At 43.9% G+C, this 19,975-nt stretch overlaps 1 protein-coding gene across 1 annotated transcript in view; it reads right to left on the minus strand.

Moving 5' to 3' along the window:
• The window catches only part of LOC141265103 (solute carrier family 22 member 13-like), a 72,746-nt gene that overhangs the window by 10,357 nt on the left and 42,414 nt on the right, over positions 1-19,975 (minus strand). Inside the window, exons 5-8 of the mRNA XM_073677754.1 lie at positions 17,635-17,755; positions 16,942-17,036; positions 8,185-8,399; positions 6,293-6,401 (exon numbers count right to left, since the gene is read on the minus strand). Coding sequence (XP_073533855.1) covers positions 6,293-6,401; positions 8,185-8,399; positions 16,942-17,036; positions 17,635-17,755 — 540 coding nt within the window. The remainder of the gene's footprint in view (positions 1-6,292; positions 6,402-8,184; positions 8,400-16,941; positions 17,037-17,634; positions 17,756-19,975) is intronic.

Below are 19,975 nucleotides of genomic sequence, written 5' to 3' on the forward strand. Positions count from 1 at the left end.
AGCATCTGTACCCGACAATTTAGAATAGAAGGAATAGAGCATCACACATAGATTAGATAGATAGAAACATGTCAGTCACATATATAAGAAGTACAGTGATAGTGTTGATTACTGTACTTGTCATTTAGTGTTAAAATAAAGGATTTATTTAAAAAAAAATTGGCGTGGGGTTCCCCATAATTTTAGGCTCTAGCGGAGGTTAAGCAGACGGCTGAGGCAGATGTTTGAAGCCTGGGAAGGGGGTAATAAAACGATCTCCTGCAATAAAAGTAAAATAATAAAGCAACCTCATCCTTACCTTTCCATGGTTCCCAGGACAGCTTCAGCTCTGCTACATTGAGATGACAGGCTGGACCGCAGCAGAACGCTGCCATCCAGCCTGTCATCCCGCAGACACTGAGAAGCGCAGGCATGCTTGCGCTCCTCAGTGTCTCTCTGTGACGGCATCCAGATGAGCCGACAATGAACTCGGCTCACCTCATGCACGTCACTGACAGCGTGGGAGAATTCCCCTGCACTCAGCGCTTCAGCGTGAGAATTTTCCCACGCTGTCAGTGACGTGCATGAGGTGAGCCGAGTTCATTGGACATGAATGAGCTCACCTCATGCACGTCACTGACAGCGTGGGAAAATTCTCACGCTGAAGCGCTGAGTGCAGGAGAATTTTCCCACGCTGTCAGTGACGTGCATGAGGTGAGCTCATTCATGTCCATTGAACTCAGCTGACCTCATGTACGTCACTGACAGCGTGGGAGAATTCTCACGCTGAAGCGCTGAGTGCAGGAGAATTCTCCCACGCTGTCAGTGACGTGCATGAGGTGAGCCGAGTTCATTGTCGGCTCATCTGGATGCCGTCACAGAGAGACACTGAGGAGCGCAAGCATGCCTGTGCTTCTCAGTGTCTGCGGGATGACAGGCTGGATGGCAGCGTTCTGCTGCGGTCCAGCCTGTCATCTCGATGTAGCAGAGCTGAAGCTGTCTGGGAACCATGGAAAGGTAAGGATGAGGTTGCTTTATTATTTTTCTTTTATTGCACGAGATCGTTGGCTTCAGCTGGAATGGGCGTGACGGTAAGTATGGTTTAATTTAGAACAATAAAGAATTGTGTGTTTATTTCAATTAAAGGACTTTTTTCTGGGTGTTGTGTTTTTTTTAAATACTTTACTAGAAATTCATAGTGGTCATGTCTAATATTGGCGTGACCCCATGAATTTCGGGCTTAGGGCCAGCTGATAATGCCAAGCTGGCCCTAACCCCTTTATTACCCAGTGAGCCACCGCACCAGGGCCCTGGATGAGTTGGGTACAGCGCCAGAAGATGGCGCTTCTATGAACCTACCATTTTCCGGGGTGGCTGCGGACTGCAATTTGCAGCAGGGGGGACCCAGAAAGCTTGGGCCTCCCTGCGCTGCAGATTCCAGCCCCCAGCTGCCTAGTTGTACCTGGCTGGACACAAAAATAGGGCGAAGCCCCACGTATTTTTTTTTTTAATTATTTCATGAAATTCATGAAATAATTAAGAAAAAAAGGGCTTCCCTATATTGTTGTGTCCGGCCAGGTACAAATAGGCAGCTGGTGGTTGGGGGCAGCCCGTTCCTGCCTGCTGTACCTGGCTGGACACAAATATAGTGCGAAGCCCCACGTCAATTTTTTTTTTAAATTATTTCATGAAACTAGATGGTGGCCCGATTCTAACGCATCGGGTATTCTAGAATATGTATGCGGCAGACCCGGCGCAATCAGCAGAGCGGTGTTTAAATTTGGCGCCAAAATCGCTGACTGGTCGCGGCCAGCAACCGCGACCAATCAGCAAAGCGGTGTTGAAATTTGGCGACTATATCACTGATTGGTCACGGCCGGCGGTCGCGACTAATCAGCAGAGCGGGGTTTAAATTTTGCGCCAATAATGCTGATAGGTTGTGGTCGCGACCAATCAGCAAAGCGGTGTTTAAATTTGGCGCCAATAATGGTGATTGGTCACGACCTCGACCATTCAGCAGAGCGGTGTTTAAATTTGGCGGCAACAATGTTGATTAGTCGCGGCCGGCGGTCGCGACTAATCAGCAGAGCGGGGTTTAAATTTTGCGCCAATAATGCTGATAGGTTGTGGTCGCGACCAATCAGCAAAGCGGTGTTTAAATTTGGCGCCAATAATGGTGATTGGTCACGACCTCGACCATTCAGCAGAGCGGTGTTTAAATTTGGCGGCAACAATGTTGATTAGTCGCGGCCGGCGGTCACGACCAATCAGCAGAGCGGGGTTTAAATTTGGCGCCAATAATGCTGATTGGTCGCAATCGCCGGCCGCGACCAATCAGCAGAGCGGTGTTTAAATTTGGCGTCAAAATCGCTGATTGGTCGCGGAAGGCAACTGTGACCAATCAGCAGAGCGGGGTTTAAATTTGGCGCCAATACTGCTGATTGGTCGCGGCCGGCAACCGTGACCAATCAGCCGAGCAGGGTTTAAATTTGGCGCCAATACTACTGATTGGTCGCGGACGGCGACCGCGATCAATCAGCAGAGCGGTGTTTAAATTTGGCGCCAATAATGCTGATTAGTCACGGCCGGCATCCGCGACCAATTAGCAGAGCGGGGTTTAAATTTGGCGCCAATCTCGCTGATTGGTCGCGGCTGGAGTCCGCGACCAATCAGCAGAGCGTTGTTTAAATTTGGCGCCAATCTCACTGATTGGACGCGTCTGGCGTCCGCGACCAATCAGCAGAGCGTTGTTTAAATTTGGCGCCAAGCTCGCTGATTGGTCGCGGCCGCTATTTAAATGTGGCGCCCAAATCGGTGATTAGTCGCGGGCAGCGTCCGCGACCAATCAGCAGAGCGGTGTTTAACTTTAGCGCCAAGATCACTGATTGGTCGCGTGCGGAGAGCGCGACCAATCAGCTAATCGTATTGGTGAGGACCGGGGAGCGCCGCTGCCTGGTCGGATACTTCCGTTGCGAGAAGCCGGGAGATGAGCGACTGCTCGCAGCAGAAGTATCCCGACCCGCAGCGCCGCTCCCCGGTCCTCCCTTGACACCCTAGCCGCTGATGTCCCCACAGTATCCGCATGGTGTTACAAAGATCCGGACATTTGTGTTAAAAATCGCTGATTGGTCGCGGGCGCTGCCCGCGACCAATCACCGATTTGGGCGCCAAATTTAAATATCGGCCGCAACCAATCACCAATCTTGGCTCCACATTTAAACACCGCTGTGCTGATTGGTCGCCGACGCTGGGCGCGACCAATCACCGATTTTGGCGCCACATTTAAATAGCGTCCGCGACCAATCAGTACAGCGGTGTTTAAATGTGGAGCCAAGATGGGTGATTGGTCGCGAAGGATATTTAAATTTGGCGCCCAAATCGGTGATTGGTCGCGGCTGATATTTAAATTTGGCGCCCAAATCGGTGATTGGTCGCGGGCAGCGCCCGCGACCAATCAGCGATTTTTAACACAAATGTCCGGACCTTTGTAACACCATGCGGATACTGTGGGGACATCAGCGGCTAGTGTGTGAAGGGAGGACCGGGGAGCGGCGCTGCGGGTCGGGATACTTCTGCTGCGAGCGCCCGCTCATGTCCCGGCTTCTCGCAGCGGAAGTATCCGCACAGGCAGCGCCGCTGACATCCATGCGGCTAGGGTGTGAAGGGAGGACCGGGGAGCGGCGCTGACATCCAATTGGTCGCGGCCGCTATTTAAATGTGCGGCACAAATCGGTGATTGGTCGCCGTCTTGACCGCGACCAATCACTGATCTTGCCGCCAAAGTTAAACACTACTGTGCTGATTGGTCGCGGACGCTGCCCACGACCAATCACAGATTTGTGCGCCAAATTTAAATATCGGCCGCGACCAATCACCGATCTTGGATCCACATTTAAACAACGCTGTGCTGATTGGTCGCGGCCGATATTTAAATGTGGCGCCCAAATCGGTGATTGGTCGCGGTCTTGGCGCGCGACCAATCACTGATCTTGCCGCCAAAGTTAAACACTACCGTGCCGATTTGTGCGCCAAATTTAAATATCAGCCTCATGCACGTCACTGACAGCGTGGGAAAATTCTCCTGCACTCAGCGCTTCAGCGTGAGAATTCTCCCACGCTGTCAGTGACGTACATGAGGTGAGCTGAGTTCATTGGAGATGACCTCGGCTCATCTTTATGCCGTCACAGAGAGACACTGAGGAGCGGAAGCAAGCCTGTGCTTCTCAGTGTCTGCGGGATGACAGGCTGGATGGCAGCGTTCTGCTGCGGTCCAGCCTGTCATCTCGATGTAGCAGAGCTGAAGCTGTCGTGGGAACCATGGGAAGGTAAGGATGAGGTTGCTTTATTATTTTTCTTTTATTGCAGGAGATCGTTGGCTTCAGCTGGAATGGGCGTGACGGTAAGTATGGTTTAATTTAGAACAATAAAGAATTGTGTGTTTATTTCAATTAAAGGACTTTATTCTGGGTGTTTGTGGTTTTTTTTTTTTAACTTTGACTATGGGGTTAGTAATGGGGGTGTCTTATAGACGCCTCTCCATTACTAACCTGGGCTTGATGTCAGCTGGCATTATAAGCTGACATCAACCCCAACCCTATTACCCCACTGCCACCGCTACAGGGCAGTGGGAAGAGCGAGGCTAAGTGCCAGAATTGGCGCATCCTATGGATGCGCCATTTCTGGGGCGGCTGACGGCTGGTGTTTCTAGCCTGGGAGGGGGCCGATATTCATGGTACCCTTCCTGGGCTATTAATATCAGCCCCCGGCTGTCTGCCTAGCCTTTGCTAGCTATTAAAATAGGGGGGACCCCACGTCATTTTTTTGGGGGGGTCCCCCATTTTAATAGCTAGTAAAGGCTAGGTATTCAGCTGGGGGCTGATATTAGTAGCCTGGGAAGCTCCGTGGGTATTACCCCCTTCCCAGGCTTCAAACATCTGCCCCAGCTGTCTGCTTAACCTCCGCTAGAGACTAAAATTATGGGGAACCCCACGCCAATTTTTTTTTTAATAAATCCTTTATTTTAACACTAAATGACAAGTACAGTAATCAACACTATCACTGTACTTCTTATATATGTGACTGACATGTTTCTATCTATCTAATCTATGTGTGATGCTCTATCTTTCTGTTCTAAATTGTCGGGTAGCGCTGCTGAATTGCCGGCCGGCTTTTTTAAAGAGACGGTGCATGAAAACACTAATATTTTTTTAAATAAATCCTTTACACTAAATGACAAGTACAGTAAGCAACACTGTCACTGTACTTCATATATATGTGACTGACATGTTTCTATCTATCTAATCTATGTGTGATGCTCTATCTTTCTGTTCTAAATTGTCGGGTAGCGCTGCTGAATTGCCGGCCGGCTTTTTTAAAGAGACGGTGCATGAAAACACTAATATTTTTTTAAATAAATCCTTTACACTAAATGACAAGTACAGTAAGCAACACTGTCAATGTACTTATTATATATGTGATTGGCATGTTTATATCTATCTATGTGTGATGCTCTATCTTTCTGTTCTAAATTGTCGGGTACAGATGCTGAATTGCCGGCCGGCTTTTTTAAAGAGATGGTGCATGAAAACACTATTATTTTTTTAAATAAATCCTTTACACTAAATGACAAGTACAGTAAGCAACACTGTCACTGTACTTATTATATGTGTGACTGACATGTTTCTATCTATCTAATCTATGTGTGATGCTCTATTCCTTCTTGTCTAAATTGTCGGGTACCGGTGTATGCCGCTGCTCAATTGCCGGCCGGCTTTTTTAAAGAGAGTGTCTTCTGAGCAGTTTGTCAGCTTTTGGACACCTTTGAAGGTGTTTTCTATGTGTTTCTATGTGTTTTTGTTTGCCTGCCATTGGTTTTAACGGTGTTCGACGGTGTTCTAAGGTGTTCGACGAACAGTTCCTCGAACATCCCGGTGTTCGACGAACCGAACCGAACCCGAACACTACGGGGGTGGCTCAACACTAATAAGGAGGACTATGTGGGGCCCATTATACTGTATGGAGGACTATGTGGCGCCCATTATACTGTATACTGGGTGGCCATCGACTTTTTGAAGTTTTTCATTTTGGCCCTCTGTGTATTTGAGTTTGACATCCCTGGTCTATAATATTGTGCCATATGGAAGCAACATGTAGCGGCACATAGAGTGTTACTATAGGGAGTCCACATGCCTCTGTACATGCTCTGTGTGTACTGCCCTGCTGTGTGTATGAGACCGTATTCCCAGTTTTGCCCTTCAGCCCTTTGATAGCTAACGATCATTATTCTACAATACATATGTTGTAATTCACTCACCTGATAATTGTGGGGAATAACTCAGCAGCATAAATATAACAAATGGAAAAGGAGGCTGCAATGGCAAATTTTCCAATAACTGCAAGCACAGTGACGACAACAGGCAATGCTTAAGAAGAAAGAGAGATTAATACATTTTACAAGTTATTCTCTACCAGGGTATAAAAACATGGAGGCATGACTAAAAGTCCACAATATACATTTGATGAAGTTGGATGAAACCACAAATTTCAGCAGGACCAATAGGAGCATCCGAGTCTCCCCGGAAGGAAATGTCAGTTAAAGAAGAAATGAGCTTGCTGAATTACAACGCCTAGTCCTTTCACTCCCTGTAAAATAAGGACAGAGGTCTCTGTGTCTGGTCATGGGTTAGTCCACTATCCTCATTAAATACATATGCACGAGTGTTCGGCTGACCACTAAGGTTTACGGGCACTGTTAGGAAGCGTCTAGTCTACCAATAGCTATTTTCCATAGAATCAGAACATTGGGAGTGGGAATAAGCATCTTCAGAGAGGAAGAGGACTTGAACTCTAGTGCCCCCTATTGGAAATAGCAATCTTAAATGTTAATATCGATACTATAAAGGGCATTGCCACATGACTTAGGATATAAAAGCCAAACCAGACACTTTATTTATAGACACGTGTTTTGGGGGGTCCCCTCATCAGTTCCAGTCATCTTTCTTTCTGAAGATGCACGTTTGATTTCCTAAAGGAGCATTGCATGGCTTATAAGATGTCAGGCATATCGCTGTCTACGAGAAGAGATGTTACCCCTATTTACAGGACAGTAATCTAATCTAATGGGCAGCACGGGGGCTCAGTGGTTAGCACTGCAGTCTTGCAGCGCTGGGGTACTGGGTTCCAATCCCACCAAGGACAACATCTGCAAGGAGTTTGTATGTTCTCCCCGTGTTTGCTTGGGTTTCCTCCAGGTTCTCCGGTTTCCTTCCTCACTTCAAAGACTGACTGATAGGGAATCTAGATTGTCAGCTCCAATGGGGACAGTGACGATGATGTCTGTAAAGCGTTGTGGAATTAATGGCGCTATATAAGTGAGTAAAATAAATAATCTCACAGAAGGACTGTTTGGTTTCCTCAGGCACCTGGACCTGGAATCAAAGCCACCTCCTAACCCCTTTTATCTAATGTCCTGCATACATGTACTACACACAATTAGAAATTAAATGCTTTGGTCTTAAAGGGATTATGTCATAAACAATGTATATACAGTAACCAATAATGGAGTGGTAGTGAGTATGTGCTTGCAAATATTCAGTACTGCTACATTCACACAGGAGATCTTGGGCCTGGCATTCTGTAGACTGGTGGAGATCTCAGCAGCCAGACCCCCAGCGATCACACATCCTCTGGGTAGATTAATGTTTGAGACGATCCTTTAGAAATTCTCAGTGACACATTTATACCACAGAAGTCTATACCATTGAATTTCTTTGTAAAACTTTTTCCAAGAAAGACACAATACTGATCAAAGTATTAAAAGTTTAAGAAGAAAGTAGAGGTTTGCCGGCATCCATGGGGAAAATTCAGATCAATCTTATTGGAGATACAAGATAAACACCACGTCCCACCAGTTGGCACAGAGGCCTTTCTGAAGTGCTTGATTATCTCTGTGCCGATCGGTACTTGGTTCTTATCATGTTATCATTGAACTCCAATAAGATTGAACCGGATTTTCCACATGGATGCCAGTGAACTTCTTTTTTTTTGGTAATTATTCTGAATTGTGATAACTTAATTGCTTGACAGTGCATCTTGGCAGAGTGGTGCCCGGTATTGGTGCTGTCCCAAGCTTCTTTTTTGTGTAACTATATGTTTAAGAAGTATATTTCCAAAATCACATAACAAGATAAAGATAAAATGTCTTACTTCTTGGTATGGCAGTAACGATGAGACAAACAGTTCCTCCCAACAAGAGACACAGTGACTGACTTAGCTTCCGTCCAAAGATTTGCACAATAAACATGGATCCAAGACGAGCTGGAATTTCCACAGCTCCAAAAATAAGTTGTGTGAGGTATATGTCCAACCCAAAGCTGCCAACATTTAGACTTAGACCATAGTACACCAGACTGTTCACAAACCTGCAACCAGATCAGAAACTAACAGTGAAACTCAAGGAGTATAGAAAATGGAAACTGTTCCTCGTTATATTTTTTAAATTTGTCATTGTATTCTTTTTTATTTTACATGTTGTCACATAAATATTACATCAAATACCATATGAAATATACCTAGTCCGATAGCATATGGTATTTAATATATACTGTACATATATAATTCTCACTGTATTCTTTCCTGGAAACCCTCAACCTGAGAAGAGAATGATGTCAGGTTAGGAAAGGAGAGTGCATAGACTAAGCACTACACAATCTTAACCCCAACCCTGCTCAGGTATCATAAAATATGTTGATACTAGACTCCTCAACTTCGAAATTGCAACACTAAGATGGAAAAGTCATGGAGTTATGGAAATCACAGGATGGATAAACATGTTAATAATATGCAAATGATGAGAAAATGGAAACAAATTTATCAAAATATCTTGATTTATTCAGTATCAAGTATGAGTTCCACGTACAGAAATCCCAACACTTACATACCATGGCTGCTATCAATCAGGTTGTTAATGGATGTCTGAAGAAAGTTCTACCACGCTAAATGAACGTAATCATCAAGATCTGCTGCTGGCAGTTCCCTTTGAAATTGCCAATTAATGATTTCCCAGATGGCCTGTATTAGCCTGCTTGTTTGTCACCTTCTCTTGCTCCATTACGATACCTTTGCAGCAGTTTTATAGCACTGTGCTTTCCAATCAGGGCCTCCAGACTTCCCCTATCCCCTCTGACCATGCCACCCTTGCTCCAACATGCTATGACATTGTAGATCAGAGCAGCCCATCACTAGTTCCTCCTCTTTCCACTAAGATTTGCTGTGCCACCCGTATCCTGCATCGCATACCCCATCAGGATGTGTGGCATACCTCAGGGGTGACCGTACTGTATGTTGAGAAACATTGTACTATAGAATGCAAAATGAAAGGACAGCAACTTGTAGTTACATATACACTCATTAACTCAAAATATTAGCTGAAAATCTTATATATATAGCATCAATATTGTAATTATACCATATAAAGCACATTTTTTGGAATTTTTAATGTTCTCTCTCTCTCGTTATTTATTGTGATAATTACCCCAAGATCGCTTTGTGTGAACATTTCTATCCTATTTTATGTGGTGAATCTACTCTACTCCATAAAATTGGACACTGTGGTTCCTGTTTAAGTTAAAAGACGATTTGACCCATACTGGAAACGCTCAGTGGTTTTCCATGAATTAGAATTATTTCCTGGGTTTATGGCAAACAACCTGGTCTTCTTTGTTTATGGCTACCAAGTTGTGTTTTCCTGTCTACAGCAGTATGATGATCATTGACTTGAGAAACCATTTCTTAACTGAAATATACACTAAGCAAACTTTCTCAGCCATGCCAAGACACAATCCTTTCATCCAGGTTATATGATATATCCATCCATAGAAACACTAAGAAGATAAAGTGAAGAGACATCAATTGGTCAATGAAGACATCCATTCTGTGATACATGAAAATTCAAACCCAAAGTGACGCTTTCACAATCATTTCATTCTTGCTCGAATCTTACTATAATGAGGATAAAAAAAAAAACTTTTCAAGGCTTGGTTAAAAAATCATTTACTATTTTTTGTCTACAGCTCCTATGCAGGCCAATGTGTCTGCATGGTAACAGGTGTGACAATGTCACTGGCAAAGTACTGGAGGGGAGATATGTAGCAATGAGATTGTTAGCTCCAGTAATATAAACATAGGAAAAAGGTTCCAGCACACGAAGGAATGAGAGGTTAATCAGCCATGTTTAGTGCTATAATGATTAAACACCTGTAGCAAGGAAGGAGGAGAGAGGATGAATTCCCAGCCTTTTAGAGTATTTGGTGTGGGGTGGTTCTGGAAACACAAGCTCTGGAGGTGTTTTGTCATGTGAAGGAAAAGCTAAACCTTGGATTGTTTGTTCCTGAAGCGGGTGGTTACCCGTAGCAACAAGGACTGCGCCATACGTTATGCTTTGTTTTTCCTGCTAGGCCGAGAAGGCCGTATTTGTTTTGCTAATGTTGCCGTTTATGCTGTTCCCTTAATAAACCACAGAAGATTTAAAGAGACAATGTTCCTGTTTTTACCTCTATGTGCAACCACGTGAGCCGATCTACCACACAGGCTGTCAAGGTAAAATATATATATTATAGAAAATCAATTAGTTTATTTTAGTAGATTACCTAATCAGTGTGAATCAATATAGCGATGATGGAATAATCTATGTGTATGTATGTATGCAAATGTGTATATGCACATGGATTATGTTAATAGTTAATGAATATATAACAGTTTCTATTCTTATTGTAGACACGACCAACTAAATGATTTCTTGAGAATGACGTATGCATGTGCATGGCTGATAACAGAGAAATTCATGTCGAGTTGGCAAAGATGGCGCTGAGAGACGAACTCACCCCCTCCCATCAGAATTCCTAAGGCGTTACTCAGACCAAGAGATACACCGATGAGCAAATTGCAGTGTGCCAAGTTATCAGAAAGAGCAAGGAATGTTACTAATCCCACCTAGAAGGAGAATACTATTTAACCCCATGTCTACATAATAAAGTATGCCATTTTGCATGGTTGAGTCTCTGAGTGAAGTTTTTCAACCAAATTAGCAGATTTGGTTAATTAGCTTCTCTGCATGCACTCGGACATCTTTAATTTGGAGGAGAGAAGTTACCCGGTGTATCTTAAATTGGTGAAACCTCCACAAATGGTGCCGTGACTCAGATCACACTCGAGGGGACTTTTAAGTCTCGGGGTGCCCATCATCGGACCACCTACGGACGAGCCGGGACAGCTCAAAGCGAGAGCCTGATCAACTCTCACCACTGAATATGGTAAGTCTACAGATCTAATGAATCCGTAGTGCTTATTCGTATTTTGAGCGGTCTCTGATGAGTTTGTGGTGTCTAGATTGGCCCTTAGGGACAGCCCGTGTGACTGGGCGGGTCCCCGCTGTGTGATTCCAAGAACTCTGGTGTGTAGTCACTCCTAGCTAACTGCTGCTCTGTGGTATCTTAGGTGTCCCGTCCCATTAGAACGATCTTTGTACGCAGGGGCGTACAAGTATACACTTGAGAATTTAGGAAAATTTCTTTGTTTATAACGCGGGGAGTGACGTTGTTGCTGATAAGTCGTGTATTAAGACACCATTAGGACTCGGGCGCTTGGAGCCAACCAATCCTATATTAAGTCATGTATTAAGTCGTGGGACACGTGGGGAGGGAAGTTACTGATAAGTTGCGTATTAAGATGTTATTAGGGCACGGGCACGCGGGGTTAACTAATCCTCTATTAAGACGTGGAATACGCGGGGAGCCGACTGAATCGTTAAGCCGTATATTAAGACGTCACTAGGACGTGTGTGCGCGGGGTGTTCAGCGCTTTATTAAGTCGTAAAATAATCAATTCAGTGCTTGGTAGGGAGTGTAGGGACTTGTTACAATTGTACTTGTGTATCAGCTGCCTGGTCTGATCATAAGTCTGAGGGGACGGAACGCCTGGAGCCAAAATCATGGGGAAACTAAAGACATTGTTTGTGTCACAGGGGTCGCTCGATCAGGAGCGACAGGACCCCAAAGATATAGTTACTAGAAGAGAAGGAAGGAAATATGTAGAGAAAAAGTAATGTCATTGTGTGGGTTGTACCCAGGGGGTAGATTACAGTACGAGATGTTGAATGCAGCAATTTGTGAAAACAGGGGAAAACTGGAAGATAATGGGTTGTTTCAAAGTGCATAGATGTGGAAAAAGGTTGCGCTGAGTTTGTCAAAAGAAGGGAAAAAGTATGTGCAGAAACTTAAACAGTTAACTAAAATATGCGAGCTACCAGATAAGGGCCGGTTACAGCTGCTAGAATGGCAAGAAATTATGAAGAAGAAAAAGGGCATGCTAGAAGATAAAGGATTGTTACAAACTGCTTTGGCTTGGTATAGAACAGCAGAGAATTTGTCAAAAGAAGGGTGGGTGGAGGAAGAAAATACAGACAATAAGGGAAAGACGCCATGTTATGTGTATTACAAAAATACTGCTCTCCAGCCACCGCTCGATAATAGCAGACGGGTGGGGGGGGTGGACCTGTACAAATTGCAGTCAGCAGAATCCTAATAATAGAGATACTTGTCTTGCATGCGGGGCACACGTCCCAGACCTCACACTGTTCCTCCCCACCATGCCTCCGCCACCGCTCTATAATGGCGGCGCAATGAATTGTTGGGTGTGTTCTAATTGTGGCCGACAGAATCCATTGTCAGCAGATTATTGTGTTGCATGTCACACGCCCCGGCCAGGAGGCCCACCCCTTGCTACTACCCAAGCCACTCCTAGTGCCCCATCCTCATCTGTTATACCTATGTATGCCCAAAGTTTCAAACCTTCCTGCAGCGGCAATGTTGCTACACCCATTGCATCACCTCCGGCCTCTGACCAGAAGTCCCTTTCGGTGGTGGCCATCTTGGCGCACCCGGAACACAGGCCACAAACAGTGGAGCACACCCTTCCTGTAGTGTGCTTCCTTCCGGTGGCGGCCATCTTGGCGCACCCGGAATACAGGCCACAATACACACTACACCCGGAACATCAACAGCAACATTTACTCCTATATCAGTGTGTCCGGTTGTCACTCCGGATGGTGCGTACTATGTCCCAAAAGACTATGTCCCTCTCTATCCTCATTTGCCCAGTGCCGAAACTCTATTTAATAGTCCGGAGTTCCGGCAGGCCCTTAACCGAAGGAGAAATACTATTGAACCGGAGGAGCCGTGGGATGAAGAGGCGGCAGCACCACCACCACCATCAGCGTCCACACCAATAAGGGATCCAGAAGGTAAACTGGCTTGTGTGACATTTCGTACACAAGTATCAGAATTCCCTCTGGATCAGGAGGATTCCTGTGCCACCCGTTCAGATGAAGAATACCCACAGGTGTGGAAACCATGGACAGAAAGAATGATTTGCAAGTCATCAACGGTACTAACAGCAGATCTGGGGGATCTGGTAACACAGCAAGTAGATGCAATAGTTAATGCAGCAAACCCTAGATTACAACATAGGGGATGAGTGGCTAAGACTATTGTGCAAGCTGGAGGTAATGCTATACAGGAGGACGGTAATAGCATTGTACATTCTTCAGGAACGGTCGAGGCAACAGACCTGGTAGCCACCAGACCAGGGAGATTACCATGCAGGCTTATCATTCATGCAGTAGGTCCAGTGTATGATGAAGATCATCATGATCAGTGTGTGTCACAACTTAGAGCTACAATCAACAATATTCTGAACTATGTTGGAACAAGGAACCTTACTTCTATTGCTCTTCCTGCTATAAATTCTGGAATGTATGGATTTCCTATGCAAGCCTGTGCCCAAGCAATAGTCCAAGCTATACGGGAGTATATAGAATTAATTATGTTGGAGGAGATAAGACTAATCAGCAATGACTATCATAAATCTCAAATTCTCACCCGAGCTGTGGAAAGTGCCACAGCTAGATCAGACCCACTCAGCCGCCAGATGACCTCAGAAGATAACCCAAATGAAATATTTCCTGGACAAACAAGCCCACCTCCTGTTGCTATGTTGCAGATATCTCCCTCAACATCTTCTCAGTCAGAATCTCCAGTGCCAGATCACCATAATAGATATGTGGCATTCACACCGTCGCAAGTTTATCGAGTGATTAGTAAACTACCTGACCCAGACAGACACGCTATGGTGTTCAACAGAAGAATCAGACAAATTCAAAAAACTTATTCAGCCACTTGGAAAGATCTTCATGAAATCACTAGCATTAAAGCAGGAGATGCCTTCTGGCCAATAATTCAAGTAGCTCTGAATGACAGACAAGTGACAGACAAGGAGACTTACCACATGTGTTAATTCATAGTTTTGATGCCTTCAGTGTGAATGTACAATTTTCAAAGTCATGAAAATACAGAAAAATCTTTAAATGAGAAGGTGTGTCCAAACTTTTGGTCTGTACTGTATATATATATTTATTGATGTTCTCGGAGTGCTTAGGGGGGTGCCAGACGAATTCAAGGCCCGAGACCAAGTGAAGGCGGGATTTGAGACCATAATACCCATAGTAACCGTTAACAAGACCGTAGATTGGATAAATTACATATATTATAGCCAACAAAGATTTGTCAATTACACCAAAGATGCCTTACAAGGGATAGCTGACCAACTAGCACTCATATCTCTTCCCTGTGTCAAGAGGTTAATTGCCAAAACAGTAGATACAGCAGTACCTGTCAGCATCTTGTCCGAAGAATCTAATGAAGAGGCCTATGAACAAACAGTTCCCCTTAGAACAAAAGTGTTGTACCAGAGAGATTACCGGAAGTAAATGAGTTTGTAAAGTTAATATCCATATTTCCGTGTTAGGGGTGGCCCTCGATTACCCAGTCACTAGATCTTTTAGGGTCTCCATCCCTTTCCTGTAGGTCTTTGTATGAGTTAGATTTAGGAACGTCGGTGGGTCCGTCCAAAAGGGACGGGGCGCCCGTCACATCGTAGGGTTTCAGAATAGCCTTAAAATAGGTTCAATTCTTCTCCCCCTCTGATTTTTAGCATATGGATATTAAAAGCAAATAACTGATTTTAGGGGGGTCTGTCAAGGTAAAATATATATATTATAGAAAATCAATTAGTTTATTTTAACAGATTACCTAATCAGTGTGAATCAATATAGCGATAATGGAATAATCTATGTGTATGTATGTATGCAAATGTGTATATGCACATGGATTATGTTAATAGTTAATGAATATATAACTAACAGTTTCTATTGTTATTGTAGACATGACCAACTAAATGATTTCCTGAGAATGACGTATGCATGTGCATGGCTGATAACAGAGAGATTCATGTCGAGTTGGCAAAGATAGCGCTGAGAGACGAACTTACCCCCTCCCATCGGAATTCCTAAGGCGTTACTGAGACCAAGAGATACATGGATGAGCAAATTGCAGTGTGCCGAGTTATCAGAAAGAGCAATACATTTTACTAATCCCACCTAGAAGGAGAATACTATTTAACCCCATGTCTATGTAATAAAGTATGCCATTTCGCGTGGTTCAGTCTCTGAGTGAAGTTTTTCAACCAGATTAGCAGATTTGGTTAATTAGCTTCTCTGCATGCACTCGGGCATCTTTAATTTGGAGGAGAGCAGTTACCTAGTGTATCTTAAATTGGTGAAACCTCCACAGGCTACCAGCAAACCCTATGTCACCTGATCCTGACTCCTTCCGTAGGTCCCTTACCTCTTGCTAACCTATCAAATGTTTGAGAGCAAGAAGTAGAAGACAGATGAAAGGGAGTATCACTGCAGGATCCGACTACACAGGTTTGTTTGAAAGCAATCCAAGGATCCAAGTCACCTGGTATTAACCTTCAAAAAAGTTTTATTGACACCAGTGTACACACAAGAAACTTACATGCTATAGATACATATAAGCTGCATACATCGAAGGAGACTAGAAAAGTTTCACCCGTTACATGCAATTTATCAATCTTAGACCACGGTCCCACTATCAGTATTTGGTCAGTATTCGGTCAGTATTTTTTCTCAGGAGTGGGAGCCCAAACCAGGAGTGGGTGATAAATGCAGAATTGGTGACTTGTTTCTATTATACCTTTTCTCTGATTGTTTCTCACCTGGTGTTGGCTCCCACTCCTGAGAAAAAATACTGACCGAAAACTGATAGTGGGGCCGTGCCCTTAGTCTGGAAATCTCCTGTGTCTTTAAAATAGGCCTTGATACCCAGTACAAACCCTTGTAGATGAGAGGGAGTATCACTGCAAGATCCGACTATACAGGTTTGTTTGTAGTCTGTAACTATGGAGACACATCCCTGCATAGGAGCTGAAGACACAAAACACATGGAAGTTTCGCATCAAGACTATTTGCCTGTTTGGGTCATGTTTTATATCAGGTGCCATGGCGCAATAAAATAACGTTTGTAAAGTCGGAAATAGCTTTAAATGGGTTGTCTAAGAAAGACAACCTTAAATAGAAGCTCTCCTGATGATCATCTGGTTTACTAATTTATTACATGCTAATATAATACTGTACGTAAACCTCTCAAATGATCAGCCCACCATGTAATGGACTGGATTTGTCCCCCCACATAGCCGATTTCCGTTTCAGTTATATATTGAGTCCCATGATGTCTATAGGACCTAATGGGGCATATAGACAGGTGTCATAGTTGTGACACAATCCCTTTAATTTACAGAAATTTAGAGAGGTGATACAGTAACATTTTTCTGTATATTTAAAAAAAAAAGTTTCTGTCCACAAAGGAAGCATTATTACCTATCACCACAGTATCAGTCATATCTACCAAGTTTCCTTGTGTAAAAATTATCTCAAAGCCAATGCAAAAAAGCTGTGAAAAAGAAACTCAGGACTGGGGCAAGATGTTTAATTTGTGCATCCTCAGGAGTACGGGGGGACATTATACAGTTTACCGTCGTGGAACTTACCATATGAGACTCATGACAAGAGTGACTCTTCTTAAACTGGGAAGTCGGAACAGATCCACCATAGATCCAGATTTCGTCTTCTTTTCTTCTTGTAACTGATAAAAAATACCGGGATTACGAGTTATACTTTGGTAACAGTTTTCCTATAAGCGGAGGCAGAACTACAGATTTTTCCACAAGATAAACTTATTTTCTAACCCAGGACAACTTCTTTATATAGCTCTTAGTAGAGAGAATCTACTGGACACTATCCATACATGAATATGCTTGTAGACCACACAAGTCAAACTCTGGTCCGTGGGCCAAATCTGGCCCTCAATGTGGTTTTATTTGGCCCGCGACACCAGAACCACCACCCCTATGTGGGGCCATTATTCTGTATGGAGGTCTATGTGGAGCCCATTATTCTGTATGGAAAGCTATGTGGAGCCCATTATTCTGTATGGAGGACCTTGTGGGGCCCATTGTTCTGTATGGAGGACCTTGTGGGGCCCACTATTCTGTATGGAGGACCTTGTGGGTCCCATTATACTGAATACTGGATGGCCCACGACTTTGTGGAAGTTTTTCATTTTGGTCCTTTGTGTGTTTAAGTTTGACATCCCTGCTGTAGACGAAGTCTTGAGTGATTGTAAATGGATTACTGTACTGTTATCTGGAATGCCATAATATATGAACTCTAGGCTTCGTTACCTGTGTTAGTAATTCTTCTGGTATAATCCGTCTATTAAAAGTCGCTGCTTTTTGAAGGAGATTTTTTGCTCTCTCATTTTGTCCTTTAGTTAAAAGCCACCTAGGTGATTCTGGAAGAAACCTGCATAACGTAGCATTACATTACATATACTTATTGATGTATATTTAACACAGATCTCTAGTTATTGCTAATATACTATATGTGAGGATATCTATACACCACGATAATGTTATAGAAGACTATACTATTATCTTATTTCATAATAGATCAGAGAATACATTGAATTGGATGTAAAATAATGAAAAATACGTAGAAATGAGATTGGAGGGGAAAGCAGGGACTGTGCATTTCAATTCAGCCAGGTTGATTGTGTGACTAAATGATATGTTAATAACTGTAAAATTGGGACTGGACCTCTAATTGGACCTAATTAAAAGAGAAGGAAACGTCAGGAGCATAACTGGCTGACACTGGGAAAATGCACATATTTGCAGCAGATTTTTCAGCAGCAAAAAAACACAGTGTTGGCAGGAAAAACACTGCATAAAAATACGTGTGTTTTTGATGCGTTTTACATGCGTTTTTGATTCGGTATTACATGCCATTTTTCCCCACTCATTTGAATTGACACGATGCAGATTTGAAAAAAAAAACAGTTTAATGGTTGAAATAATCAAGGAAAAAATAAGCAGCATGTGCATTAGATTTCAGAAATCTCATTCATTATACTGGTACTGTAAAATGCTGCATTTTTTCAGTGGCAACAATGTGAGGGGAAGAAAAAAAGCCCACAACAAAAACAGAACATGTGAACAAGCCCTAACTAGTCCCCAGACCTACTTGTACCATTTATAATGCTAATATAGTCTTATGTGGCTGAGGTGCCGTTAGTATGACTGCTACTTTTGCACCCGGAGCACCCCTTTCGGTGATCCCTTATATGCTTTTGAATGCTGAGTGAACAGAGATGTCCTTTATCAGTTATGATCTTCTGTGAATACATACCAGGATATCTCATGCTCATGTGGAGGGCTTCAGATTTATTTAGAAAACTGGGCACATTTTTACTGGGGTTAATATAGGATCAGCAGACATGCAATATCTTTTTTTCTAAACTTAGCATTTGCTTTTCTACACTGCTCAAAAAAGTAAAGGAGACACTAAAATACTACATCCTAGATATCACTGAATGAAATATTCCAGTTGCAAATCTTTATTCATTACATAGTGGAATGCGTTGATAACAATAAAACATAAAAATGATCAATGTAAATCAAAATTAATATCCCATGGAAGTCTGGATTTGGAATGATACTCAAAATCAAAGTGGAAAATCAAATTACAAGCTGATCCAACTTCAGTGGAAATGCCTCAAGACAAAGAAATGATGTTCAGTAGTGCATGCCTGTATGATCTTTCTTACAACGCCTGAGCATGCTCCTGATGAAGCCGCAGATGTTCTCCTGAGGGATCTCCTCCCAGACTTGGATTAAAGCATCAGCCAACTCCTGGACAGTCTGTGGTACAACGTAGAGTTAGTGGATGGAACGAGACATGATGTCCCAGATGTGCTCGATTGGATTCAGATCTGGGGAACGGGCGGGCCAGTCCATAGCTTCAATGCCTTCATCATGCAGGAACTGCTGACACACTTCAGCCACATGAAGCCTAGCATTGTAATGCATCAGAAGGAACCCAGGGCCCACTGCACCTGGATATGGTCTCACAATGGGTCTGAGGATCTCATCTTGGTACCTAATGGCAGTCAGGGTACCTCTGGCTAGCACATGGAGGGCTGTGCGGCCCTACAAAGAAATGCCTCACCATATGACCCACTGCCAAACCGGTCATGCTCATGTGCTCAGTGTGAACCTGCTCTCATCCATGAAGAGCACAAGGCACCAATGTCAAATCTGCCAATCTTGGTGTTCTCTGGCAAATGCCCATCGCCCTGCACGGTGATGAGCTGTAAGCACAACACCCACTTGTGGATGTCGGGCCCTCATACCACCCTCATGAAGTCTGTTTCTGACAGTTTGAGCATGGATGTTAGTGGCCTGCTGGAGGTCATTTTAAAGGGCTTTGGCACTGCTCCTCCTGTTCCTCCTTGCACAAAGGAGGAGGTAGCAGTCCTGCTGCTGGGTTGTTGCCCTCCTACGGCCCCCTCCACGTCTCCTGGTGTACTGGCTTGTCTCCTGGTACCTGCTCCATGCTCTGGACACTGTGCAGACAGACACAGCTACCCTGCTTGCTACAGCTCGCATTGATGCGCCATACTGGATGAGCTGGACTACTGGAGCAACTTCTGTGGGTTGTACTGTAGACACCGCCTCATGCTAC

Source organism: Phyllobates terribilis, unplaced genomic scaffold, assembly GCF_046119375.1.
Source record: "Phyllobates terribilis strain yellow unplaced genomic scaffold, ASM4611937v1 Scaffold_4__5_contigs__length_816908805, whole genome shotgun sequence".
NCBI lineage: Eukaryota > Metazoa > Chordata > Amphibia > Anura > Dendrobatidae > Phyllobates > Phyllobates terribilis.